The sequence below is a fragment of the Anarhichas minor genome, unplaced genomic scaffold (genome assembly GCF_050575085.1).
Source record: "Anarhichas minor isolate MPS153535 unplaced genomic scaffold, ASM5057508v1 ptg000040l, whole genome shotgun sequence".
Lineage (NCBI taxonomy): Eukaryota > Metazoa > Chordata > Actinopteri > Perciformes > Anarhichadidae > Anarhichas > Anarhichas minor.
Window position 1 is genome coordinate 4,254,013 of NW_027466486.1, and position 24,424 is coordinate 4,278,436.

General features: G+C 41.5%; 3 protein-coding genes across 4 annotated transcripts; all 3 read left to right on the top strand.

Annotated features, from left to right (window-relative positions):
• The first annotated feature begins 246 nt into the window (after nucleotides 1-246).
• On the top strand, nucleotides 247-16,782 carry LOC142968024 (protein FAM163A-like). Of its 2 annotated transcripts, XM_076107738.1 has the most exons (5): nucleotides 247-6,431; nucleotides 11,993-12,086; nucleotides 13,396-13,419; nucleotides 13,544-13,658; nucleotides 13,895-16,782. In XM_076107738.1, the coding sequence occupies exons 4-5, from the start codon at nucleotides 13,566-13,568 to the stop codon at nucleotides 14,270-14,272; spliced, it is 471 nt and encodes a 156-aa protein (XP_075963853.1). In that variant the 5' UTR covers nucleotides 247-6,431; nucleotides 11,993-12,086; nucleotides 13,396-13,419; nucleotides 13,544-13,565; the 3' UTR covers nucleotides 14,273-16,782. The 2 variants fall into 2 exon arrangements, with proteins under 2 accessions (XP_075963853.1, XP_075963854.1); XM_076107739.1 differs by lacking the exon at nucleotides 247-6,431 and having other exon boundaries at nucleotides 9,852-12,086.
• A 1,336-nt stretch (nucleotides 16,783-18,118) lies between these two features.
• On the top strand, nucleotides 18,119-21,375 carry LOC142968646 (rab GTPase-activating protein 1-like). Its single transcript, XM_076108623.1, has 8 exons — nucleotides 18,119-18,202; nucleotides 18,797-18,874; nucleotides 18,956-19,066; nucleotides 19,712-19,816; nucleotides 19,902-19,985; nucleotides 20,097-20,168; nucleotides 20,419-20,679; nucleotides 21,142-21,375. The coding sequence occupies exons 1-8, from the start codon at nucleotides 18,119-18,121 to the stop codon at nucleotides 21,373-21,375; spliced, it is 1,029 nt and encodes a 342-aa protein (XP_075964738.1).
• Nucleotides 21,376-22,008: 633 nt separating this feature from the next.
• Nucleotides 22,009-24,391, top strand: ebi3 (Epstein-Barr virus induced 3). Its single transcript, XM_076108668.1, has 6 exons — nucleotides 22,009-22,111; nucleotides 22,391-22,505; nucleotides 22,642-22,741; nucleotides 23,332-23,449; nucleotides 23,590-23,753; nucleotides 24,141-24,391. Exons 1-6 carry the CDS (start codon nucleotides 22,009-22,011, stop codon nucleotides 24,291-24,293), a joined length of 753 nt encoding a protein of 250 aa, XP_075964783.1. The 3' UTR covers nucleotides 24,294-24,391.
• The last annotated feature ends 33 nt before the right edge of the window (nucleotides 24,392-24,424 follow it).

Here is a 24,424-nt window from a genome sequence, read left to right on the forward strand (position 1 = left end):
AACTTGTGAAATGTCAAGTCTGTAATTCAGTTTATTTAGATTTACTTTTTAGTGGATTTGATTTACTCTACCAGCTCATACTAAAGGTGGAAGTCATTTACATTTACACTATTTTGACATTTTTTTGATTTGTTTTCTCTCTAATTGCCAGCTTATCCGACACATGCGAATTCTTAACATACACATCAAACCAAACCACACAAACGCTGCAGACGGCTGAGTATTGCTAGAATCCACTGTGCGCAAATCAAGCACATCTTTTTTTGAAGTCAGAAGTGTTTGCATGCTGGTGACTCAGTATTGCGTCAGCTGTTTAATTACCACAGGTTTAATTTATGTGTAAATGGTACATTCAGCTACTCGCAGACTCTCTTACCTTCTTCTCCCTGAGGAAAAGGTTGTTGCAGGCGATACTGTGTAGGGCTTGTGGCTGGTGACACACTGCACTGTTAAATGTAATTAAAAACTAATCCGGAGCCCAGCACAGCAGAGCGTGTTAACATAATTGACTAATATGCCCACGGGGAAGCCTCATAGTGTAGCAAAGTCTTCACCTGCAGTAGCCTCGCACATAATGATAAGTGTGCTACCTGTAATATGGCAAACCAGTCTGTCCACATAAACGGCTTTGTTGGTACTGCAGGTACGCTATACGGCCATAAGTATATGCATCCGACCTACGCTTCTGGGAGGATTTCCACACGATGTTGGTGCTTGGCTGCAGGGCTCATCACTCTACTATGTACAACGAAATTGTCCTGTTAAATCAGGAAAGACGGGGGGGCCTTGTCAAGGTTGAAAATTGGCACCAGCCACCGGCCAAATACTGGTGTAATGCGTCCGTTAGCTTTGCTTCATTCACCATGAAGTACAAACAATGGTAACTTCATTAATTAGTGGCAGGTGGACAACCCCGTTGTTAACCTTGGCTTAGGTCGGGTTATGGTAGAGAGTAAGTTAGCAGAGATAACTGGTTTAGTTTAGGGTAAAGTTGGGGTCAGGTTAACCTAACGCACTGAAAAGAAGCATACTGTATATAATTCAGATTTTTCGGTTTCAGTGGAAGTCTGCTTCAGGGTGTCCAATCTGGAATTAATGTAAGCTGAGGGACATTTGAGCGCAGTGCTTCTGTTGAGAAAGAGAGAGAGAGACTGTAAGGAAGTAGCAGTATGTTAGTAATGTGTTACACTCCCAGTTCTTGATGGTGTGTTAGCACTTGACAGGTTCTGAGTATATGGTAGCAATTCACACTACTGTACAGTCCCACAGAGCTTTCGTGGTGATGACAAACCAATTTAATGAGCTTTCGGTTTATTGAGATCGGAGCTGTGCCTCCCTGGTTGATCAGCTTCCTTAATCTCCTCTGTGGAGAATACAGGATATTAAAGATAGGACACTTGGCCTACAGTAGATAACGAATCCTGTGAACAGTATGGACACGTTTTAGTTTCAGGAAAGCTTCAGTACACTACCACACTTCACCTGAAGTGTGTGTACTTTGATCCACAACCATCTTTAAAGAGGAAACTTGAAGGGTGAAGAAGTTGTTTTCACACAGTGCTAGTGATGTTTAAGTCTGGAGCGCTCGGAGGCAATAGATGGCACCCGACTGTTCTGGTGATACTGAAAACACTATTTGGCCTTGTGATGGAGTGGCGACTGTTAGAGCTCTTTTAAACCTGCTTTAATGCTACCGGGCATTCAGCCATCTTTGAATTAAGTTACTTCAGAGTTGAAGCCTTTTTTATGTGATGTTTCCATTAGTTTAATCCTTCTTCTGTAGAGGTGCTGAATAGAACAAAGGGTTTGTATTGAGGAGTAAATCAGCTGCTGGTTTTACTAGTACAAGATTTACTGTAGCTATCTTGTCCTTGTTGCCGTTCCTCACTGGATTGCGGACAATTTTGCCCGTTGCTGGAAATAAAAGATGTCATAGTTCATCTTGTGCTTGCAGTGAGACATCTTGACCACGTTCTCTTTTCAGAAATACTTCACTTATATTATACTTGTATAACTTTAGTCACAAATACTTTATAACTTGCATATTTAATTTTTTGGCCCTTTTTGCATTTACAAAGAAACAAATGTACGGTGGCCATGCTGCTCTGTGAGGATGAACTTTGGCAGTGCTTTGAACAAACTGCTAAAGATAGCCTGCAAACATACTTAGATATTTGCCATTAGTAGTTAATTAGTACTAAACACAAATTACAGGTGTGGATGATTGATTATTAGTTTTTAGTATTGGATTCATTTTAACCTGGACATGGACAAAAAGTTGAGGAATAACAAGGTATTTCACTTAAAGCCACACATCTCTACCTCATTATGGCGCTAGAGGAAAAGTCAGGGGATCATCAAAGTCAGTAGTTTTAATCCTCTTGGGAGCATGAATATCTGCAAATTTCATCCAATACTTGAGATATTTCATTCAGGACCAAAGTGGTGGACTGGCTAAACAAACGCATCATCCTCTTACATCTGTAGTCCATATAGAAAAGGAGAATGAACGTTTTAAAAAATGATTCACACAAAACCAAAAAAAAGGGAAAAACACTGCTGTTATCTGTGCTTTTGAGGAAAATTTGCCTTCCTCCATTGTCTGCCTGTGCAACAGTGAGCTGCGGTGCCTCAGCTCTTATTCGGACCAGGAAGCCTGAAGTCATAATTCAGGCTTTGGAGAATGTAACTGTGTCACAAGTAGTATTGCCACTAAATGAACTCCGCCTGTGCTGTCAACACTAACTGGTGCTCGTGCAAAAAAAAAAAAAAAAAGGCTTTGTGACTTTGTCCCGGAGAGTTGTGCTCATGCTGTCTTCTACTGTCAGAAGCCATTCTTTCTCATTCGCACTCTGTCTCCATCTCTTACACGGAGTACATACACAGAGAGGAAGTGTATCACAAATGCATGCAGACAAGCTTGCCCATGAATCAGAGGAGATTAGATTTGTTCAGAGCACACACTCTCTCGCTCCCCCCCCCCCCCCCCCCCCCCTTCACCCTGTGTAAACTTTCCACTGCTACATTTTGTGTCATTCCTGTTGTCATTCTAATTCCATCTGAGGAACCCTGCCAAGGCAATAATGAACTCAAGTCATGAGGCAGGGGCCACGCTGAGTGGCTGTGAGCCGTTTTGTGTTTGTGTGTAACCGAGAGAAAATTATAGGAAAGGTAAATGGAGGAAAAGACGTTAAAGAAAGGGGCTGGCCAAGTCTCACACATGTTTGTGTGCCATGTGTGTTTCTGTGTGCCGTGTATTGTGCTGGTTTTGAATGTACCAGTGCAGTGGGGTGTATCGTCTAAGCCGCTGTAATGTGTCGACTCCTTTATTCAATTTGAGCAGTAATCTTGGAACTCCCCACTGGCTTGCCTTCATCAGCCCCCTGCCACAAAGCTAGCTTAACTTAGCCACAGAGGCAGTGAAATGCGAAACAGATGAGCCCTTCTTTTTTTTTTGCTGGATCAAGATTATACTTAAACAAATGTAGCCAGGCTAAATCTCCTCATTATATGGGTATTATGGTCAAGATGGATCTTGTTTGCAGGAGCAGTCTGCGATGGTTGGCTCCAGCTGCTTTAGGCAATTAGAAAGAGGAAGATCGTGTAACAAGATATCTAAAATAATCCTTTCGTTACATGTGTCTGAGGTAAAGAGGCGATTGTGTTTGCCCTTTTCTCTCGTACTGAACTTCAGCACCACGGACAGCAGCATGCACTCACCCAAACTGGTTTCCATTGAGACGTAACTGTGAGGCACTCTTACTTGAGATGTTAGTTTCCTGTCTTAACAGCAGAAGACTGTCTTGAAACATCTTTTTAGTGTAATTTTAACATTTTTACTCTCATTTAAAGTTAAATGAATCGCTTTTCTACATAGTACCAATTTCTCATAAGGCACCCTTTAAAATGTATCATAAAATGATCAACAAATCATTTAGTTATGATTTATAGATCAGTTGACCATTTAAAGAAATGTACTTTTTTCGGTTGCCAGGTGGCCGCTGGTAAACATTAATGAATCTAACTCAAATGTAAGGAGTCTCTGTACGTCTGTCTTATGATTTTCTCAACAACAGTTCATCCGATTGACTTCTCACTTGGCAAGTGTATGTCTGAGGACCCAAGGAACTTCAGTGTTGAGTGCCATCTCTTGAGATCTATGGGACATGTTTATTTATTAAGTGTGTTATGTGCACACTGTGTAGTGTATTGAGAGGGGATCCCCTATTAACTGACCGCCAAATGACAGATCCTCCTGCGTCCATGTTTGCAGCTCTTTTTCCACAAGGTCAGAGGTGAAATGGGGCATTGGAGCATGACTTCCTGATTACAAAAGACCTAAAAACACCGATAAACATATGCAAGAGATATTTTTATACAATCTGGCAACCCAAAAGTTTCTTTAAAACATGGCTGAAGACTGATCTGCAGAGTATCAGCAAACCATTAATAAACCTATAAGATCTTTAAGCCATTATAAAGAATAGTATATTTCAATGCAGTGTACGTATGTGTACTTTCACTGCGAGTGAGATGAGGGCATTCCTGAAAAAAAGAGTCTGGTTCTCACTAGCTTTAACTTTGCTTTTTCCATTTCTAAGTGGAACTTTTAACTCATTTTGAAGTTGTAGCTTATGTAAGATCACTTACACATTGGGGATTCTTAAATTAATCTTTTAAAGAAAAAAGCCAATTTTACTTTTACAGAGTTTTAAAAGTAGCTTACTTAAACTTCTCTATTTCCCACTGCTCCTCTTACTGTAGAATAGTTTTTACCATTTTCTGTCAAAATATCTCCAAAAAAAAAAAAGAAGATTTGCATGAAATTTGCTGGGCAGCTTGTGAGATTTGCCACCATGTTTTCAACCTTGTGAAACTCACGGAGACAGGTGGCTCTTGCAAGTAACACGTAAGAATTGCAGAATCAAGAAATACTTTTTTATTTTATTTATAGAGAGGTCAAGGCTTTGGATGGAAATTTGGAAATTTCCTTCAACAAAGGCAGCGTGATCCTCCACCACCACTGTTCAAACCACGCTGAGTGTGTTATTCCACCAGCTCTACGCTTTCATCTCAGGGTGGTGACGACCCCCTGTTCACACCTCCGCCACCCGCTCCCATCCTCCCGGTAAAGTGATATCACACGGTGTAAAGCTGACAATGTCGCTCCACACCGCTGCTCTCCTCACCCCGCCCCACCGGGACCGGTGGCAGCGGGTGCCAAACCGCCCCCTCCGGGAACCGCGCTGAGGACGCAGCCATGCCGAGCGGTGACACTCAGCAACCGTACTGCCGCCTCGTCTCATCCGTCTCCAGCGCTTCACAAAGGTGGAGAATGCCATGATATTTCCCACAGGCCCTCATTGGCACCTGGCTGTGAGTGAACCGGGGGGAGATAGGGGATAACCGACCGCAGATAATGACGTGATGGTTCCGGTTGTAGAGCGAGCGCAGGGGGGCTCCGAGCGTCTTTAATGACTGGTGCTGGAGAGGAAATCACCGGACTTTATTGTGTGCAGAAACGTATACGACACTGGACCGACCGCACTTGATAAAAAAAGAAAAAGAAACGGTCTCTCAAACAGGTTGCTGCGATTTCCTTCGATCTGAAAGGTAAGGCTTTGCAATCCTCCGCGCGCCACTTAACGGCTCTGCATATCAATTCATCCGCCTAATTGAGTAGAAAGGAGGCTAATCAGTGATGTAACAGCTGCTAAATTGACCTCCAGCCGCCCACTCAGTTAAAACATTAGCTGTATTTGTACCAGAAAAGTATTCATTCAGGTTTGTATCGTGTTAAGCGGTCGTCTGTACTGTTGTTTGACATTACTTTCAATCGTGTGTATCCGGAATTGGTATAATTTGGGCAAGTGAGTAAATCGATTTAAGATGGGTTTATCTTCCATCTTTTCCTGTTTATGACTACTCAATACACAGTAGACTGTTTGCATTACTATACTAAAAGACAAATAGAAAGAAAAAAACAATCGTACAACATTAATTTCTAGAGTTTGTGGGCATTACTGACCGTACAATCTGTACTTTGTCCTGCATGGTTATGTCTGCTTTTATTCTGAAGTATTGTAATATGCATGTTCTATATGCTAGATGTCATACCACATGTGTGTTGCACCAAACTGTAATCAAACCAATATCTTACATAATAACCTATGAGGCGGTCCATAAACACAGGGGTGATGAATGCTATGAGAGCCATTTAATGAATGAATTTATAATGTGAATGAAGACTGATCCATCTGACCCCTTAAACCAAAAAGGCTCATTTACTGTAGCTGCAGTGCCGACCACATCACTGCCGGGGCCCGAGGCGTCTCCTGGCATTACGGTTATAACTGATGTCAAGTCTTTTTTTGCTTTCAGGGGGCTTTGCAGCGTAGAGCATGCTGTCCCCCAGATGGTGACTTCTTTAGGTAAGGGGTGTGTTTGCTTATCCGCAAGATATCTCTCTACTCAAACTGTATGTGAGGTGTCTCTGATCTCTGCTCTGCACCTCAGGGATCTTACTCTGGGCGAACTGAAGTGTTCACGTGTGTTTCAGCTCTTATATCTGCAGCTCATTTAGATTTCAGTTTCTTCTTTTTTTGGCATTATCTGCACTGAACTTGGCCCCTGCACAGTTCACAAATCCAGTTTCTTACGTAGTCGACCGTAAATTATTCAAAATAGAGGAAGTAATTATGACACTACAAACACAAAAGGAGACGAGAGCGAGTGTGTTCCGTCGGTCATATAAAAAAAAAAAAAAGTGATCGAATTCGGTTTCCTCCCACCTTTTCTCTCCCACTCCTTGCCGTCTTTGTTCCCTCCTGCTCTAGCCGTGGGTGTCTCTGTCCTAGATGTGGATGTGTTCCTCCCCTCACACGCTGAGATGAGTGCTTTCAGGGGCAGACGAGGCAGAAAAGTCCAGATTTTACTACCTGGCTAAATTGCCCTGTGATGGAAAAATATTGTTAAAGGAATGATACTTGAATAATTGAAGCCCCAGGGCTTTAAAATTGCAGGGACTCGCTGAGATTTCCAGTGAGAGGCCACCTCAACGAAATATTCATATCATTATTTAAGAATGGAGATACATCAAGGAGCTGCTCAGGTACCGCTACCCTCTCGCTCCATCTCCCTCTCCCTCATTCTCTGTAAGGTCTCTGTTTCCCATCGATCTCCTGTTGTCAAATCATCTCCCAGCTTCTCTGCTTCTTTTTCTTCCCTTCATGAAATGGATTGAAACTCATCCACATAATGACTCTGTCTTTGGCTGATGTCTTCTGGGAGCTTACGTTTGGTTTCAGCTTTCATAATGATGTTTTAAATACCGAAAACAAACTGCTACTCTCACATAGTTATTTATATTCTATTCATCCACAATGACAGGATAATGAGACTTAAAGAAGTTGATTGATTTGGGCGCTAAGCCAGAGTCATTTCCAGGAGACGCTCTTGAGAATGTGTAGAATGAAAGAGAATATAATGGGAATATAAACAGGCTGCACTGATGAGCTAATTAGCCTACTTCATTAGCTGACATAACATTTGTTGTCTCATTATTTGAGGACTTTATTATTCAAAAATGCTAAATATTTGCTGGTTCCAGGTTCTCTAAATATGGAAATTTGTAGATTTTCTCTGTTTCATATCACTGTTAATGGCAAACTGTTTGGTTTATGTGTCAGACAAATTGTTTTTGGTCTCCGAGCCAAGAAATATAGCCCATAACCTAACCACGCATAAAACCACAGTGTGTAGTCGTACACTTTTTGTACAGATCAAAAGAACGAGATATACTGTCTGAATTAGTGAGCCTTAAAGGTGGTAGTAGACCGATTTATGTTACGTTTGGACAGATCCAGGCTAGCTCCTTCCCCCTGTTTCCAGTCTTTATGCTAAGCTAAGCTAACCACGTGCTGGCTCCAGCTTTGTGTTGAACAGATAAATGCAAGAGTGGTATCAATATTCACATCTTAACTCTCAACAAGTAAGCAAATGAGCGTGTTTCCCAAAATGCCAAACTATTTCGTTAACTTTAAGTGGACTTTTCTGATTAAATTCCCCGTTCAAAGCTTATCTAATTTTCCTGGTTCACCCAGGCATCACATGGGAGAGAAAGCTCTTAATTTCAAAACACAAAATCATCACCGCATCATCCCACGTGAAACTTCAGAGGGAAGCGTTTTTACCTCTCCAACTTTCGATTAGGGATATGTGTGTGTGTGTGTGTGTGTGTGTGTGTGTGTGTGTGTGTGTGTGTGTGTGTGTGTGTGTGTGTGTGTGTGTGTGTGTGTGTGTGTGTGTGTGTGTGTGTGTGTGTGTGTGTGTGTGTGTGTGTGTGTGTGTGTGTGTGTGTGTGTGTGTGTGTATGAGCTGGTTGTTCACCCACACATGCTTCTGAGTTTCTGTGCGTTCGCATTTAGCTGGGATCGTTTTATTTCCCACAGAGAAAACAAATTAAAATATGACACCTCTCTCAGCTGCCTCTCATCTCCTGCTTTTCATGATAGAACTGCTAAGAATAGTCCTGCAAGTTGAGTGTGAAACCTCTCCACCTCTTTCAACGTTTCCAATATTATGAAGGTCGAAACTAGATGATGTGATAGCTTGAATAATCACCAATGTCACCAACTGTTTTGAGTATGTTTTATGCATGAAAGAGAGAGAGAGAAGAGGGACAAGAAGAAAAGCACACTTCTCTATGCTTTGAGGGATGTAGTTGAAATCAACATCACAATATTAAAATATGTTCTAATCCTGATCAAAAAATCACAAGAAACTGTCTCAAACTAATATTCAGTGCAATGAACAGTGTTTCATGACTGTTATCACATAAAACAAAAACTTAGTAGTACTAGGTAGTTTTCTACCAAAGATATCCTCAATGTCCCTCAAGATGGTAAAACAGGAGTCTCCTGGTTGAGGTGACATTCAGTTTGCTTCTTTTATTGTAAACAGTACAAACCTTAAAGCTTCTCTATGTGTAATTCAAGGCATATTTGTGCATACGTTTTGCTTTCCCACAACTCTCAACATGGCGACGGCTGAGCCGGCGGTTAGCGGCTAACGATGCTAACAGCACGAACAGTGCAAACTCTCTCTCTCTCACACACACACACACACAGACTCACAACAAACATCTCAGCATTGCTTTTGGGATTCAGTTCAAATCCGTTCAAATCTCAGGGATACACATTTCTTCAGCCTTTCTCTTGTACAGTGAGGAACTGGATCCTTTACTCACTGTCACTAAAGCTCATCCGACAGACGCACTGCTGGTCAACGGGGAGTCGTACACTTAATTACTTAAAGGAGGTTTTGTAGTTGTAGAAATCCGATGCCTGTTGGCTCCTCTTAGACCGTCTCTTCCCCGTTCATCCCTGTCACTTTTCCAAGTCAACAACTCGCAGGCTGATCCTCTACCTCCTTTCAGGCCACAGGGTTGTTGTGTGTGTGTTTCCCAGTTGATAGCGACAGCTCCGAACCCACCGACACTCAGACATGAACTGCGTTGGTTAAGATACTCCGATGGCATTAGAGTTGAGTCTCAGAACCTCTGTCACTTGGCGTCTTTGTCTCCAGTCTGTTGGAACTAATCTGAGGCTTTACCTCGACGCTCCCTTTCTAGCATAATTTGGTTGCATGTCAAAATCACTTATTCTTTGTTCTAAAAATATCCCATTGCTTTGTCTGTGTTGATATACATCATCGTTTCTGCATTAATTTGCTATAGTAGCTTCAGCAGTCTTGTCAAGCCCTGAAAGCCAAAAGGCTTGACGGGATAAACCAGGAGGGGGGGGGGGGGGGACTGTTGTACCGTGTGGTGAAAGAGGAGGATATGGCTAAAAGAGTGAATGGGAGATTAGGAGAGTAAGGAGAGACGAGAGGTGAAAGGACTGAAGAGACAGAAGGTAGTGAGCTAGAGAGGGACGAGATGGAGAAATGGGTAGCAAGAGAGACTTCACATCGCTTTTAACGACATTAGTGTGGCCCGTGGTGTATATAATTTAGTACTATGACGCAATGGAAGATACTGCACCGAGTGAGCTGTCTGGGAAGGAGGCTCACATGCTCATTTCAACACACGCACACACATACACACACATTTCGCCCTCTTAATTGTGTTAAATTTGTCTGCATTTCGTGTGCATTCAGTGTTAAATGTTATATTTAAGATAGTCTATCGTATTACAATGTTCAAGAGGTACACCCCACTCACCTTGTATTTTTATTTCCATTCAGACAAAAAACAAAAGAGACAGAGGAAAGAGGACACATCTGGCTGGATAGGACTGTAGGTTGGGAACATGTGGCTCCACAGTCAGGCAGCAGACCAAACCAATCAAACCCTAAACTAGCATTTATCTGAACCTTCTGGCTGAGATTTTCCAGTTCCCTCAATACAACAAGTGCCAGAATGTTTAAAGCAAGGTTAAAATCACTACAAACCACTCCCTTGAGTGCCTCATAGCATTTAGAAAATGACGTTGATACACCAGTAATGAGAAAGAAGCTTGTCATATTATTTATTTTTTTCAAATCAATTTAATTGGGATAATTAAATGTTGTTCTTCTGTTGAACATTTGCGGATGTTTTAGTTAATCAACTTGAACAGTAGATAAAGAAAGTCGGCTGGTGTTGTAATTACTGTAATGGCAGTGCTTTAAATTAATAATTCTGCCTGAACTCAACCATATAAATTGATCCAAATTAAGGACAAAATCATGCATTTTATATACTGGTACAAAAAGTAATTCCATCTTAGTGCATTCATATAGGGATTGTGTGTTTATGTGGTATTTTAACGTGGATGACAGTAAAACATGTATCAAGGCATTCTCGCACCAGTTCTATCACACAGTTAACTTACTGCTTTCTGTCAGATAGGCCTGTTTATAAGGTCTATTTGAGGCTAGACTGAACATTTGCTGAGTGCAGTGGAGATAATTATGTGTGCAGACTCTTGATTTCTTTTCATTGACACCATTTTTGCTCGTGTGCGACTCTGCCCATTAGAGCTATTTGTTTTAGATTATATACTTGCAATGCAGAGCAAACATTGGATGGATTTAGAAATCCCAACACTTGACTTCCATTTGTACGTTTTCTTGACTTTACCCTGGCAGAGTGTCTAAAGTCGGATATCTTATATGTTCACACCACTTCTCATCAAAACAAGAAGTCGCATGTATTGTGTAGTAAATACATCTTTACTGTGTTGTTTATTCGCTATATCAGTATTGAATCGTGATGGTAATTCATGCAACTTTGAGATGTGCTTTTGAATCGGTCACAGTCGACCACAAATACCAGGAGATGCACATGAGCATATTTAGTATGCTGAAACTGTACTGCACATATGCATATAACGGCCATATGGCAAGAGTGCTCAGTAGGTGCTGCTGCATTCAGAATGCTAATCCACCTACATACTGAGGGTCTGTTTGCCGTCCAGTGGTCTGGTGGAACGCAGTCACACTTTGCAATTGTTTAAGATTCCTGTCGTGAGTATAATAATGTATAACTGATGCATGCATTCATGGCTCTTTTTGTGAGCCCAGACTCCATGCCAAATGAAACAGTGGTGTGAGATATACTCTAGTGCTGAAACAACTAGTTGATTCATCTGACATTTTTCATAACTTGTCTGGTTCCAGCTTCTCAAATAAGAGGGTTTGCTGCTTTTCTCCGTCTCATATGAATGTAAATAAAAAACTTGGACTGTTGATTAAACTAAATACGCAGTTTGAACAGTCACAAGTTGTTATTTTTGGCATTTTATAGTCGAAACAATTATCGTGTTTATAAACTGAATTAAAAAGAAATGAAAGACATAACAAAATTAAATACAGTGCCTCTATTTTGTATCCCTGTAACGTCAAATAGAAGTAGATGAAAAGGAATTAATTGGGTTCATAAAAGTAATCCCAAGTTGCAGCCCTGTATTTCTTTAATTTTGTTCTTGACAGCCTCTTTCTCTTTCTGCAGGAGTTTCAGTGAGAGCAGGTTTTGAGACTCCACAGGCCCGTCATGGTTTCCAACCTTCTTACACTCCATCTTTGCATCTCGGCTGTCTTCTAATGTAAGTGTCTCTCTCCTCTGTTAGAGCTCAGGTGTCACTGATTTGTAAAGGGGGGAAATGACCTCTCCACTAAGCACATAACAACCGAAAAACAACAGATTTTTTGCCAAATGGATAAACAGGGGAGTCACAAATCTCAGAAATGTTTCAGTGTTTTAGGAAAAGGTCTGATTCATTGTCTTTCTGAGAGTCGGATGAGATCGATGCCTCTCGCAGAGTTGTAGCCGGCAGGCGATTATCTTAAATTAGTATAAAGACTGGAAGCAGGGGGAAATAGCAAGCCTCTAAACCTGATTCATGAACACAATGTATTGTAAAAAAAAAAAAAAACAGTCTCCTGCTGTAGCTCGAAATGTCCCGATGCTTTGTTTTTGTTCAGCAACAAATGGCAGAACAAGAGCCCATTTGAACATTTCTGTACAAATTATACATTATAATAAGAGCTTTGGAAGTGTTGGTTGACATATTTTTGAGCGAAATGTTTACCCTTTCCTCCCGTCGTTATTCTAAGCTAGGCTAATTGGCCTCTATGCTCAAGCTCTGTAATTACGTATTTGTAGTGGTCCGTTTGTGCCCAGATCTAGAAAAAAAAGACTTTTTGTTTGGGTTTGCGTTCAGCCAATAACCGCAAGCAGACTTTGATTTAATGTGACGTGTGGTTGTCCCCTAATTGCAGCAGGTACAACAGCCAGGGTAGCAAGCCTGCACACGACTGTGAACACGGAGATGTCTAAGCCGGACAGAGCTAACAATTTGACCCTGAGGGGAGAACTGGAGGGTGGGCGTCACGGTTCTGTGGCAATGCAGTCTCGCCATCGTGGGTCGGCCTTACCGGTATCGCCCGTGTGGGAGCGCTGTGCAGTGTGGCGGTGATTAGCTAGCCAGTGGGAGACACACACACAGCTTCCATTCACATGATGGGTATTGAATGAAGTACCCCATTGGTATCGGTGTCACTTTAACGACACCCAGCCCTAGGTGTCGCCAATTCTTCAGTCGGAAAACAATGACATGATTGGATCATATTTGGATATACAGTCTCATACCATCGTCATCAAAACACAAAATTAGGGATGAGTTTTAGAGACTACAGAATCTCAGTCAAGGAGCACCAAAGCTGTTCTCTAAGTTCATGGTGATTTTTCTTTTTCTTCTTTCATTTCTCATCCATCTGTATCTGTAAAGCCTGAAACATCCTCAGCTGTCTGATAACGGCTGCATGATAACTTACAACATGTTTCATCAGTTGAGGTTACATCACAATGTTACATAAATATACTAATTCAGCCTACGTTGGTTATCTTTGCAGGCATTATAGAAACCTTTGTTGGACGTAAGTATGCTGAATATGTTGCAGAACATTTAAGTCACATCTCTGCCGGCACTACCGGAATCCAGATGTCTAATTAGCTCATTCTCGTCTTCTCTGTCTTCAAACTTTCTGTCTCGCTCTGAAGGGTTTGATGGAGAGCTGGTCGAATGTCAGCGGGAACTATTGTCATATCCGGAGGAATTCTCGCCGGAGTGATACTGCTGTGCATTGTAGCAGTGCTCTGTTACTGTAGACTCCAGGTATCACCGTGTCCCCGTGTGTGTATAAATGTGCATGTGCTCAGTCATTTGAAAGGAGGATTTTTTTCTTTTTTGAATAATGATAAGAGCAAAATTCAATGCAAAGTTTAATCTAGATGACCTATGAAAAAGTGAGCTCAGCGATCTGTGAATATCACGAGAAATGTGTTGTAGTTTAAAAACCGAGTAGAGATTTCTGGCACAACTTCCCCAATGTCCTTGTCTGCTCTCTGCAGTATTACTGCTGTAAGAAGAATGATTCTGAGGTGGACGTGGGCTCCGTGGTGGGAGCGGACCCTCTCTCACACTTTCCCTGCAACGCCTGCAACGCACTGGCCATGGCCGGCGCGGCTATCACCCCCGTCTCTCTGGATCAGCTGGACTCGGGTTCCCACCACAACCACTGCCCCACCTGTTCGCCGTACTCGCTCCGCTCTGGACTCGCAGACGACCTGCACAACGGAGGGGAGCGGCTGGGCTTCCACACCTACTACGAGAACCCGTGCGTCTCTCTCCCGCTGTCTGCCAACCCACAGGGATCCTCCCCTCTGAGTTACTGCAGTCCCACGGACATGTTTCCTCCCCCACCCCGCCCCTACAGCACCCAGGTCTGACCTCGCATCACATGTGACTAAAATGTGTCTACATTGAGATGCGATTCACCCGGATTGATGCATCATTCAAGACACGGTTGAAGGTGGTCAGGGACATGTGTGAGCATGTACAGTAGTATAGTGTGAACACAGAAGGGTCCCCAGGCACACTGAAAGACAGCCAAGTACTTTTACTTGTGTTGGTGCTAGGGATGCAAATTTTAAGCAATTCCCACAAGCCATGTTAATGACGTATGATTTACAATTAGTCATTAAATGCTTATGGAATACGCAATGCATATTTTCCCCCAAAAAGCTAACTTAGAACAATTAATTTGCACCATATGTTTTGAGTCATGAATTAAATGAAACAAAATAACTTCCTGAATAATTTCCAAGGAGTTTTTGGATGTAACTATATGTAATTTAATACTAGTCGTTGGAAACAGGGATATCCTTGAAAGAACAAACATAAATCCAAGTAAATATTGCCTGACTATTAATGTATTAGTAGTAACTTTATTCTCCATACACAGTATGTTGAATTGTATGCTTGTCTATTCACATTTTTTCCATGTTCAGCTGATCTGCGACTAAAAAAATCTCACGCTAGAAATGAATGAGAAGGAATGAATTAGTCTAAAAAGTGTAATTGAACACAGTTTCCCCACAATTAGCACCAAATTACACAGATCTTTTTGGAAACATGTGGGTATTTGGAAATTATTATTATTATGGACCCATAAACAAAAGCATCACCACGTTTTCTGCTCCTGCTCTAACTGCCATTATTCACAAATGACACTAATTACAATATAAAGTTACAGGACATCAATTCGTTTTTGGTTGTTTTTAGACCCTTAAAAATAAAGTATAATACCTTCAACAATTAAAAATATATAGAAAGATATGCTACTCTGTTCTTCTAACCACAAACTGACGTCTTTATCATAGATTGATATTAGTGGTTTTAGTATGACAAACTTCCCAAACACTGATGGATAATTTACCTTTTATAAAACACCTTAGATCAGAATTTTAAGTCCAAATCCACGGGAATAGCCACAGAAATCCTCTTCTCCGCCTGTGTGGCCGGAGACATGTCTGTTTTTTTTATGTTTAGCGCCAGCTATAGTTTTAGAACACATGGAAGGTGACGTAGAGAATTATTGTGATGGCTGGTATTAACGGCTCTCTGTTGTCTGTGCCTGAAAAGGACCAACACCTTGTTAGTTTCTGTTATTCTCACCCGCATTGTTCCCTCCTTTCTCTGTGCTGTTGTTAACTGGAAGGGTCAATGCTAGCCTGAGAAACCTCCACCCTGCTTACTGTACATGAGGGCTAACAGTTTTTCTATTGGTGTTGTTGTTTGCTAACTATAGAAACTGCTAATGGCGCTTCATTGTTTTTCTCCAGAGGAAAGACACAAAGAGTGAAGGAGAAACTACAAGTTTTACGCATTTTTGTGCATCTTGCTATTATTTGAAGGAGTCTAGTTTTAGTCTACTAGACACAAAAGTATGCTAGAAGAATTTAGTTGGCTTGTGTGTTTACTTCTCGTCAATTGTAATGAAAATAGACCACTGAAAGGAGGTTGGTTCTCCAGTGTCTTCCAAGTCGACGTATTTAACTTTTTTCATGTTTACACATTGAGACGGATGAGAAAAAAATCCTCCTCAGATTTTAGGGGTGTTGTAGGCAGAAAGGATCCACTCAGATCCTGTACCATACGTTGTTGATCTTGAAGCTTAAGTTTTGTATCTTATAAGCCATTATATCTGCTATACCGTACAGTAACAAGATGCAGTGTTATTCCACAGTATATGCCCGGATCTATATATTTTTAAGGAGTGTTGTAGTTTTTGTGAGGGCTGTCAGGATTTAAATGTATTTGTACCAAATGTTAGTTTTCCATACTCTTCAGTTATTCTTCCATCTGGATTTTCCTCTGTATTTCTGCCAGTTATAATGCAACAGAGGAATACAATGAGAAGAGAATGGAAATGTACATTTTGATCTGGAAATTCACTTTTAAAATTATCCTTGCATTTAGCTAAAATGTTAAAAATAGTAAAAAAAAAAAAAAGAATATTTAGCATAACGGATTAAAGATATTTATTCTGTATTCTTCGCACCACATTGTTTCCACTGAGCTGTGAGCTTTATTATCACATCTAACTTTTCTCACCTCACAACCCCTTGTTATTCACAAGTATGTGCTAAATTATATATGTAAAACGACTTTTTTTTGTTGATTTAGACTCAGCATTCTTGTTCACTGCCAATATACTCACTCAACAAATGTGGTGGTCATAGTTTGGGGAAAGGGATTTAGTTTTTTGTGACGACCCAGTTTATTGCACCACAAAGAGCACCATTACTTTAACGTTATTTTAAGGTTCCTGTTAAAAATTGTATTTTTCTCTATGAAACTAGAAGTTTTGGTATATACCCTGATACAGTGCGAAAAATCCACCAAGTTTCACAAAATGTTCCTTTTATTTTGGAGAAGGAATAAATGTTTATATCTGCCTGGACTTTTTTTGGTTTGTCTTACCTCACAATGACTCAACAAGTAGATGCACAGGATGTTGAAATTACAGTTTCTGGGTTAAGAGGGGGAGGAAAAGCACCTAAATATAGCAGGAAGTGTTGAAAAACCACAAAGGGACAACAATTAAAACTTGAGTAAAATACAAAGAAGGAAGTGAAAAGTAGCTACACGGCGAAGCTCGAAAAAAACAAAAGTGAAACTGGGAAAGAAATCAGTCATCGAGAAAAAGAGGATTTAAAAAAAATGAAGAGCGATTTCAGGGAGAAATTTTAAGAGAAACTGCCCCCGAAATGTGGAAATAGGATTTATAAGAAATAAGTGTAGGAAATAAATAAGAAAAGTGTGTGTGTGTGTGTGTGTGTCGTTTAAGGGGGGGGGAGGGGCTGAATCCTCTTTGTTATTCTGTAGTCGTGCTTTGGTATTCCATCACTTTACCTGCTGGACCTGTTTGCTCTCTGCCCAGCCCATGACAATAATAGACCGTCGGGTTTGTGCCACGCCAGCACCCCGGGGTGACATATCACAAATACCTCTTCATTTACTTCTTCCTGATACACCTGCAGTGTTTAGCCGGCAGTCTGACAGGTTCACACAGCATCTCTGCAAGCTAGTAGAGTGTGAACTAAAGGAATAAAGAAGAAAATGGAAGTTAATTAAATTCAACGACATAAAAAGATATTGTGGGAGCTCATTATCACCAAAAAACAAAATCAGAACCAAACAGATGACTTGATTTATTGGAAAGGTGTGTGAGAGAGAAGACGGGTAAGGTGAGCACTGTAGTGGGTGTGTCTAAAGCTGTCGTTCTCTCTCACACACACACACACACACTCAGGCCTCATATAAACCCTGTTGAACCTGTTACTGCCCATACACCTGTAACACACACTCCTTCACCTGAAACTGTGTGGAAGTGGCTCTGACTGCTACATATTAGGAATCGGTGTGTTTTAAGTGTAGCTACACTTTACATGTGGGACAATCTCTTCACCCTCATCTCTCTCTCTCCGTTATTCACCTTTGGACTGTAAGCAGGGTTTATTTGCGTCAGGGCGACTTGGACTCTATGCTGATTATTTCCTGTTCATGCTCCTCCGCTGGGTTGACTTCTCGCTTGCATCATTGCGAGTAAAAATAAGACGGCTACATCGTTCTGAACTCGCTTTACCTCTCTGAACCAAGACATACAGCGTGTCCAACACTCCTGATGGATTCTCTCGATTCTCTCTGGTTGGAATTGGAAGCTCCCTGCAAAATGCTGTGATTGTTTGTGTGAGTGTTGGCAGCTCCTGGGGCTGCAAAATCAGGGCAGGATGATGGAAGAGGTGTCCACGATTATGGCATATGATGCCCACGTTATGGAACAGATGAGCGAAGACGAGATCTTGGCCTGCTTGGTGGGTGAAACGGGACCTATATTCACAGTAAGACTCACGTACAGTTGCTGTTATCACAATTAATCTCAACAGTTTAACCACAATGACAGACTAACCAATGATTAACTCCATCACTTGGTGAGGTTACTGTTTTCTATAAAGCATCTGATTTGTGTGAATATGCCTAAAAGCTCGCAGATGCAAAACATCTTTGCTTATCACTGTGTGAGGTATTTCTAAAGTCACCATGAGAGTTAGTCTGATCCACAATAACGCAACGCATTACTCTGCATGACAGAGATGTGATTTGAGATAGAAGAAATTGGGTTCTGATTGTTCATTTCAGATGTTTGAGATGGAAATTGTCAGTGCAGGCTTAAAGTAAATCCTCCCCTATACTATCATTCCTTTATGATTGTTAAATGATCCGTCCCCCACGCGCTCAGCTTCATCTTATCATGTACTAATGCCTATCTTCATCTCTCTCGGCCTGTTCTTGATTTGTCGCGCTCGTACAGCATCCGGCACCAGATCTGTTTGGATCAGATTGCTTTCGTCAGCCCAGTCAAATATGTCATCGCTGTATTTCATTAGCCTTGACTCTCTCCCCGTCAGATCCCAGCGACTGAGGCTAAACTGGGGGAAAGCCGGCTTCAATTAATGGATGATGATGAGCCTTTGGACAAATACCTGGTCAGAAACCTTTTACTCCTTCCAGAAACACAGACATTTAAGTCACAGGCAAGTCCATTTTCTGATTGAGTTTTTTTGCAGAGGGAGAACCATCGGCTGCAGGAGGCCACCCTCCGTCTGGAGCAAGAGAATGACAACCTTGCCCACAGATTGATCGCAAGCAAGGTTGCCTTGAGGACCGCTCTGGACGAGGTATGATTAGCTACTGCCCTTCACCAAAAGGGTAAAAGGGTTTTATTTTAGCAAAAGCATAATCACCTGCGAAAGGTCATTACTCAGCCCGTCAGGAGACGGCCAAACTGTGACCCTAATGAAACCTTTACGGCATTAAAATAGCAACTCAGTCTTCAGTCGTCTAGTCTCCAATAAACAGACCAGCAGCACAAAGCATGATTTCATGTTATCTAAAGAAATTTAAAGCAGACGATATGTTCTTAGAGTGTAATTTCTTTTCATGAAATGGCTCAACAAAACCCTGAATTGTTCTGGTACAAAGATGATCAAACATTTTAGTGGTTGTTTCATTTTCCTGTGTTAAAATTCTCTAACTTTGTCACAAAAGCCTGGAGAAAAAAATAATCATATTCATATTCTCCAGAAGTATACAGTACAGGACATTTTACATTTTGTTGTATGTATGAGAGTCTGATTTATATATATTTTTGAACGGTTTTCTTTAATAACACTGTTGGTAATGTTTAAAAATGTATACGCAGCATTCTGGATCCAGCCTACATTATTTCTGACTCAAAAAATGAAAAATGAGTTGATAAAACACAATGCTTTTAATTTGAACTGAGCGTATTTGCTGCTGACCAGAAGAATGTGCGTTTGCAGGCGGAGGACAGAGCGGACGAACTCACCAAAGACCTTTTTCAAACCCGACATCGACTGCAGGCTACAGAAGAGGAGAAAAGAGGCAAAGAAGAGGAATCTGCCGTGGTAACGTTTCTAACACCTCACAGTAGTAATGGGTTTAATGTAATGGTTAACGTGCGAAAGTAAAGGACTTCTTCTCTTCTTACAGTCGAAGGAAGTGTTTCGGAGAGAGCTGGAGAAGGCTGAGCACGAAGTCAGAAGGTCGTCGGGTGTCATTGTGGACTACAAACAGGTAGAAAGACTCAATGATTGGAGTTAGGAAAGACCATATTCCTCATAAGAGGATATATTAATAAAGAATGCAGTGCTGCCTAATGATGTTGATGCTCTTTCTTCTGCTCAGATCTGCTCTCAGCTGACAAAGCAGCTGGAGAGGCAGCAGGCCGCCCACAGAGAAGAGTTGGATACACTCGAGGTGAGAATAGTACTCTTCCTGGGGAGCTCTCCTGTCATCCTTCCTACTTTTATCACCTTTTTTACTCGGTCATGACTCCACTTGAACGCCATGTTGTAGGAGATCCTTTAACAACCCATTCTTTATTTTCTCTTTAGGGTTCATTTTATTGTTCAGTGGTTTTTAAAAGCTGCGGGTGTCATATTTGGGGCACATAAGTCTTGACTCTGTCTCACATACCGCCTATTATTCTCATTCTCCACCCTTGAAGAGTGCAGTGAAGTGCTGCCGACACATCGTGGAATCAGATGAACCATCTGCCACAGTTCGGAAGTCTCCAACAGCAGCAGCAGCGATAGAAGTCCACGGGATGACTGAACCGTGCCGGGAAGAGGACGACGAAGGTCCCAAAAAGGCAAGGCAGAGGGGAGACGACCGGGAGAAGGAGTCCCTCAGGGCCCAGATCGGGGAGCTCGAACAGGAGTTGGCTACGACCAAACTCCAGATGGTGGAGTCCAAGTGCAAGATCCAGGTCAGAGCAGACCATCAAACCATCACACAGCACGTATAAATATACACATTTTCTGAATCTAAGCATGCAATATACTGGTCACATCATCCCAGCTAATAATGTGTTGTCACTTTAATACGTACACGAATGTTATTGGAACTTCAGACACACACAGAGAACCAAAGCTTTGTACTTTTGGGTACTTTCCTGAGAATACATTTATCCCCAGACCCCGAGAAAGAAAAACCTAATTATTTAAAGTACCCTCCAAACTTTAATTCAATAAGGAGATATCAACTTCAACTGTTTAAGTTTTCATTGAGGTTAGTAACTAAGAAAGACTTTGGCTGTTCGACCCCATCGATTGTGACGCATCCTCATTACACGTAGGCCCATATGAAGACGGGAAACAGGACAGGATAAAGTAACGTTCACATTGTCCAGCTTCATTTCTCACATACGCCTTTGTTTATCCTCGTACAGGAGCTGGAGCACCAGAAAGGAATGCTGGCCAACGATCTTCAGGAAGCAAAGAACAACTGGATCAGCAAGGCCTTCCCCTCCCTGCGGACCTCCAGCAAAGGGGGACTTCACAGTATTAGCATACCCAGAGATGGAGCTCCCACTGTGGGCTGGAAGCTCCACAGAAGCTCCTTCTCTGGATGGAGCATGAAGATGCCGTCCTTGCCTCACAGAGAAAATCGAGAAAATGTCTGATAGCTCGGACCGTGAATGTGCATATCACTTACAAGTGGACCACAACAACAGGATAAAACCTCAGAGTATTCATTCACAATGTTGTGTATGTAGTCAATACTGTAGCTGCTATTTCTTGTTCTGTGTGCCAAAGGGCAGTCGCACAACCAGCAGAGGAGAGTACCTGAGAGCACATACAGGTGCTGTCAGACAGGTACTGTCTTGTCTGTTGGCCACTTTACAATGATGAAGTCATTTTTATATTCGTAAGCCAAATCCATGCGCCTTGTGAGTTGTTTTTTGTACATAAATCTCATTCTTGTCCTGAACTTCTCGTGTCTTTATTCGTAACAATTTCAATACAATACAATACGACACAAGTTTTGTGTATGACATAAGGAAAGCTGACTCATTAAATTAAACGGTTCTTTCTGTAAGTTTCCTGTGATACACCACATCTTCCTCTTTCACTTTGACCGAGCCGGCTTTTAAAGTGCTGATCAGCTGCTGCTCAAACACACAGACGAGATTCGTCGGCAGGCTGTAACGCAGTTCGTTATCTCTGAACTTTGACAAGTGAGGGTTCAGCACAGCAACTATAAAGCTCTTTAGACCGCGGCGCTCAGGTCATAATTTCTCCCGCCTGAAGCTGTGATGGCTGCGATGGTTGACGGTGTGTGCGTCACTGTGACTCTCCTCTTGTGTGTTCTTGGAGGCCAAGCACTGGACCTGCTGAGGGTGACTGCAACATCAGGGGGTGAGTACCAATCTGAATGAAAATATGCTCACAGTTTACATAGTTTTGTGCTGGTGTGCTTTCAATATGTATGACATTTAATCAAAAATACCAAAAACGGAAAACACAATCATTCTATGTCATAAAGGCTTTCTTTGTATGATGCGGTTGTTTTCAAGGCTTCTCGTGTCCTGTCGTGTTTATATTTCTGTCTACACAATAAATATTACAAACATTTTCTTTCTTTTATGCTCTGCTCAGGTTGCTCATTATGTGACTAAGTGTGATTTCTTCCCTCAGATCCTCCCTCCACTCCCACAGTCCATTGTTGGTGTGCGAGCTACCCGAATGTGACTTTTTGTTCCTGGCCTGAAGCCTCTCGATCCCCACCAACACACTACGTTGCCAGTTACAGGTAAATCCGACATAGAAAAACAACTGTCCTCCTCCTCCTCGTTGCCGCCGACCCAAACCATTTAGTAAAACCGACTGCAGTCGTCAAGTGTCGTTAATGAGCAGCTCATTTAAATCTGTGTTAATGTGTTTGTCAGTGAGCGACACAGACAGCTGGTCACCAAGCCGTGCCAACTCATCCAGCCCGGCTCTGCATCCTCTGACCTGATTTCAGCATCGTCACCCTCATCTGAGCAGGTACCAACTTAATTTACTGTTGCAGCAGAAACACTATCTTTAGCAAAAGAGGGGGTTTCCAAAACTGGAAACTGATTTTAGACTAAATGAAACCAAGGGACTATCGTGAATATTTTTTTATGGTGTTGATGATACTCTTAGCTCCATTTCCAAACTGCTCACTGTGGATTGGCTGAGTTTTGGGAAACCCATATTCACGGTTCTTGTTATACAGTAGCTGTAACGGACGACAGGCCAGTTTAAAGTACTGTATGTCTTGTGAGTATGAGGCAGACGGTAGTCGGTAAGATAAGATAAATAGTTAGCGTTGTGCTTTGCATTTATTGTCGATGGGAATCTCCTCATACCCATCCTCTCATGCACAGATCTATAATTTATTGTATGTTTTTACAATTACATTTACATTTTCAACTTAATAAAACATTAAGCTGTCAGTTTGCAAACGTTAGCAAAATACTTGAAATTGAGACATGAAATATACTAAACATATAAATAAATAATGAATCTAAAATATACATATATACAAAGCTATAAATAATATATTACCTAGCATCACATATAATCTTGTAATCTTTTTTTTATTTATTTAGCTCTGGCACTGCCACCTGCCCAAGCTGAAGCTTCTCACTGACTACATCATCAATGTCACAGCAGTTTCTTCTGGTGGAAGCAGATCCTATTTATCAAGTTTCATGTTGGAGGATATAGGTGAGAGCTAAAATGATCTAAAAGAGAATAAGTGGTGGAATGCATGCGTGATTGAGTTCGCTTATGATAATGTATCGCAAATTGTAAAGACACTTTTGTTTTGATTTTAAATTCCCATCTTTGTCTCCTTCTCTCTGCAGTGAAACCAAATCCCCCCGTAGACGTCCGGGTTTCCGCTCATGATACCAGAAAGTTGTTGGTGGAATGGTCTCATCCCCCGACTTGGACTAACCTGGATGTCTTCCCCCTAAAATACCAGATACTGTACCAGTGGGAAAACAGGGGCACCCCGAAGTCTGTCAATGTAAGAACAACCTTCATGAGCAGTAACAGCAGCAAGGGATTTACATACACACAGATACCACATCATGTGGAAGTTCACAATTACCAAACGTTTTAGGTCATTTCTCAGAAAGTCTCTTCTTCTGTGGAAATCCTTCTCATTTCAACCGAATTTTGTATATATATTTTTGAATCTATTTAATTTAAAGCATTAAAATGTTTTTTAAACATCCACACAATAATACATCTTATAGTCTTTAGAATTGTACAATTTTCATTAATCATAACTTAAGAATGAGAAATGTTGATTGGAGTGCTTCTAATCTAAATCATACACTAATGCTCAAGTGTTAAAGGATTAGTTCTATGGATGATTTTAAAAGGATGCATCATACATTTTCTCCTCCAGCTGGGTCCATTTGAGAGCACCAGGGTTGAACTGAAGGGGCTGACCGCAGGGAGGACCTACCTGTTCCAGGTGTGTGCTAAGGAGCTGCTGGGTCTGGGCGAGTGCAGCGGCTGGAGCTCACCTGTGAAATACACCATACCAAGAAAATCGTAGAGGCTCCCTCTCACTTCCTGATTTATTTAACCCGCTCCTTTCAAGCCATGCACTGACGTAAACTGCAGAACCGCAAACAGGTTGCATCTTTAACTGCACAAGCAATGCAAGCAACAGTTATTGGTATTTTG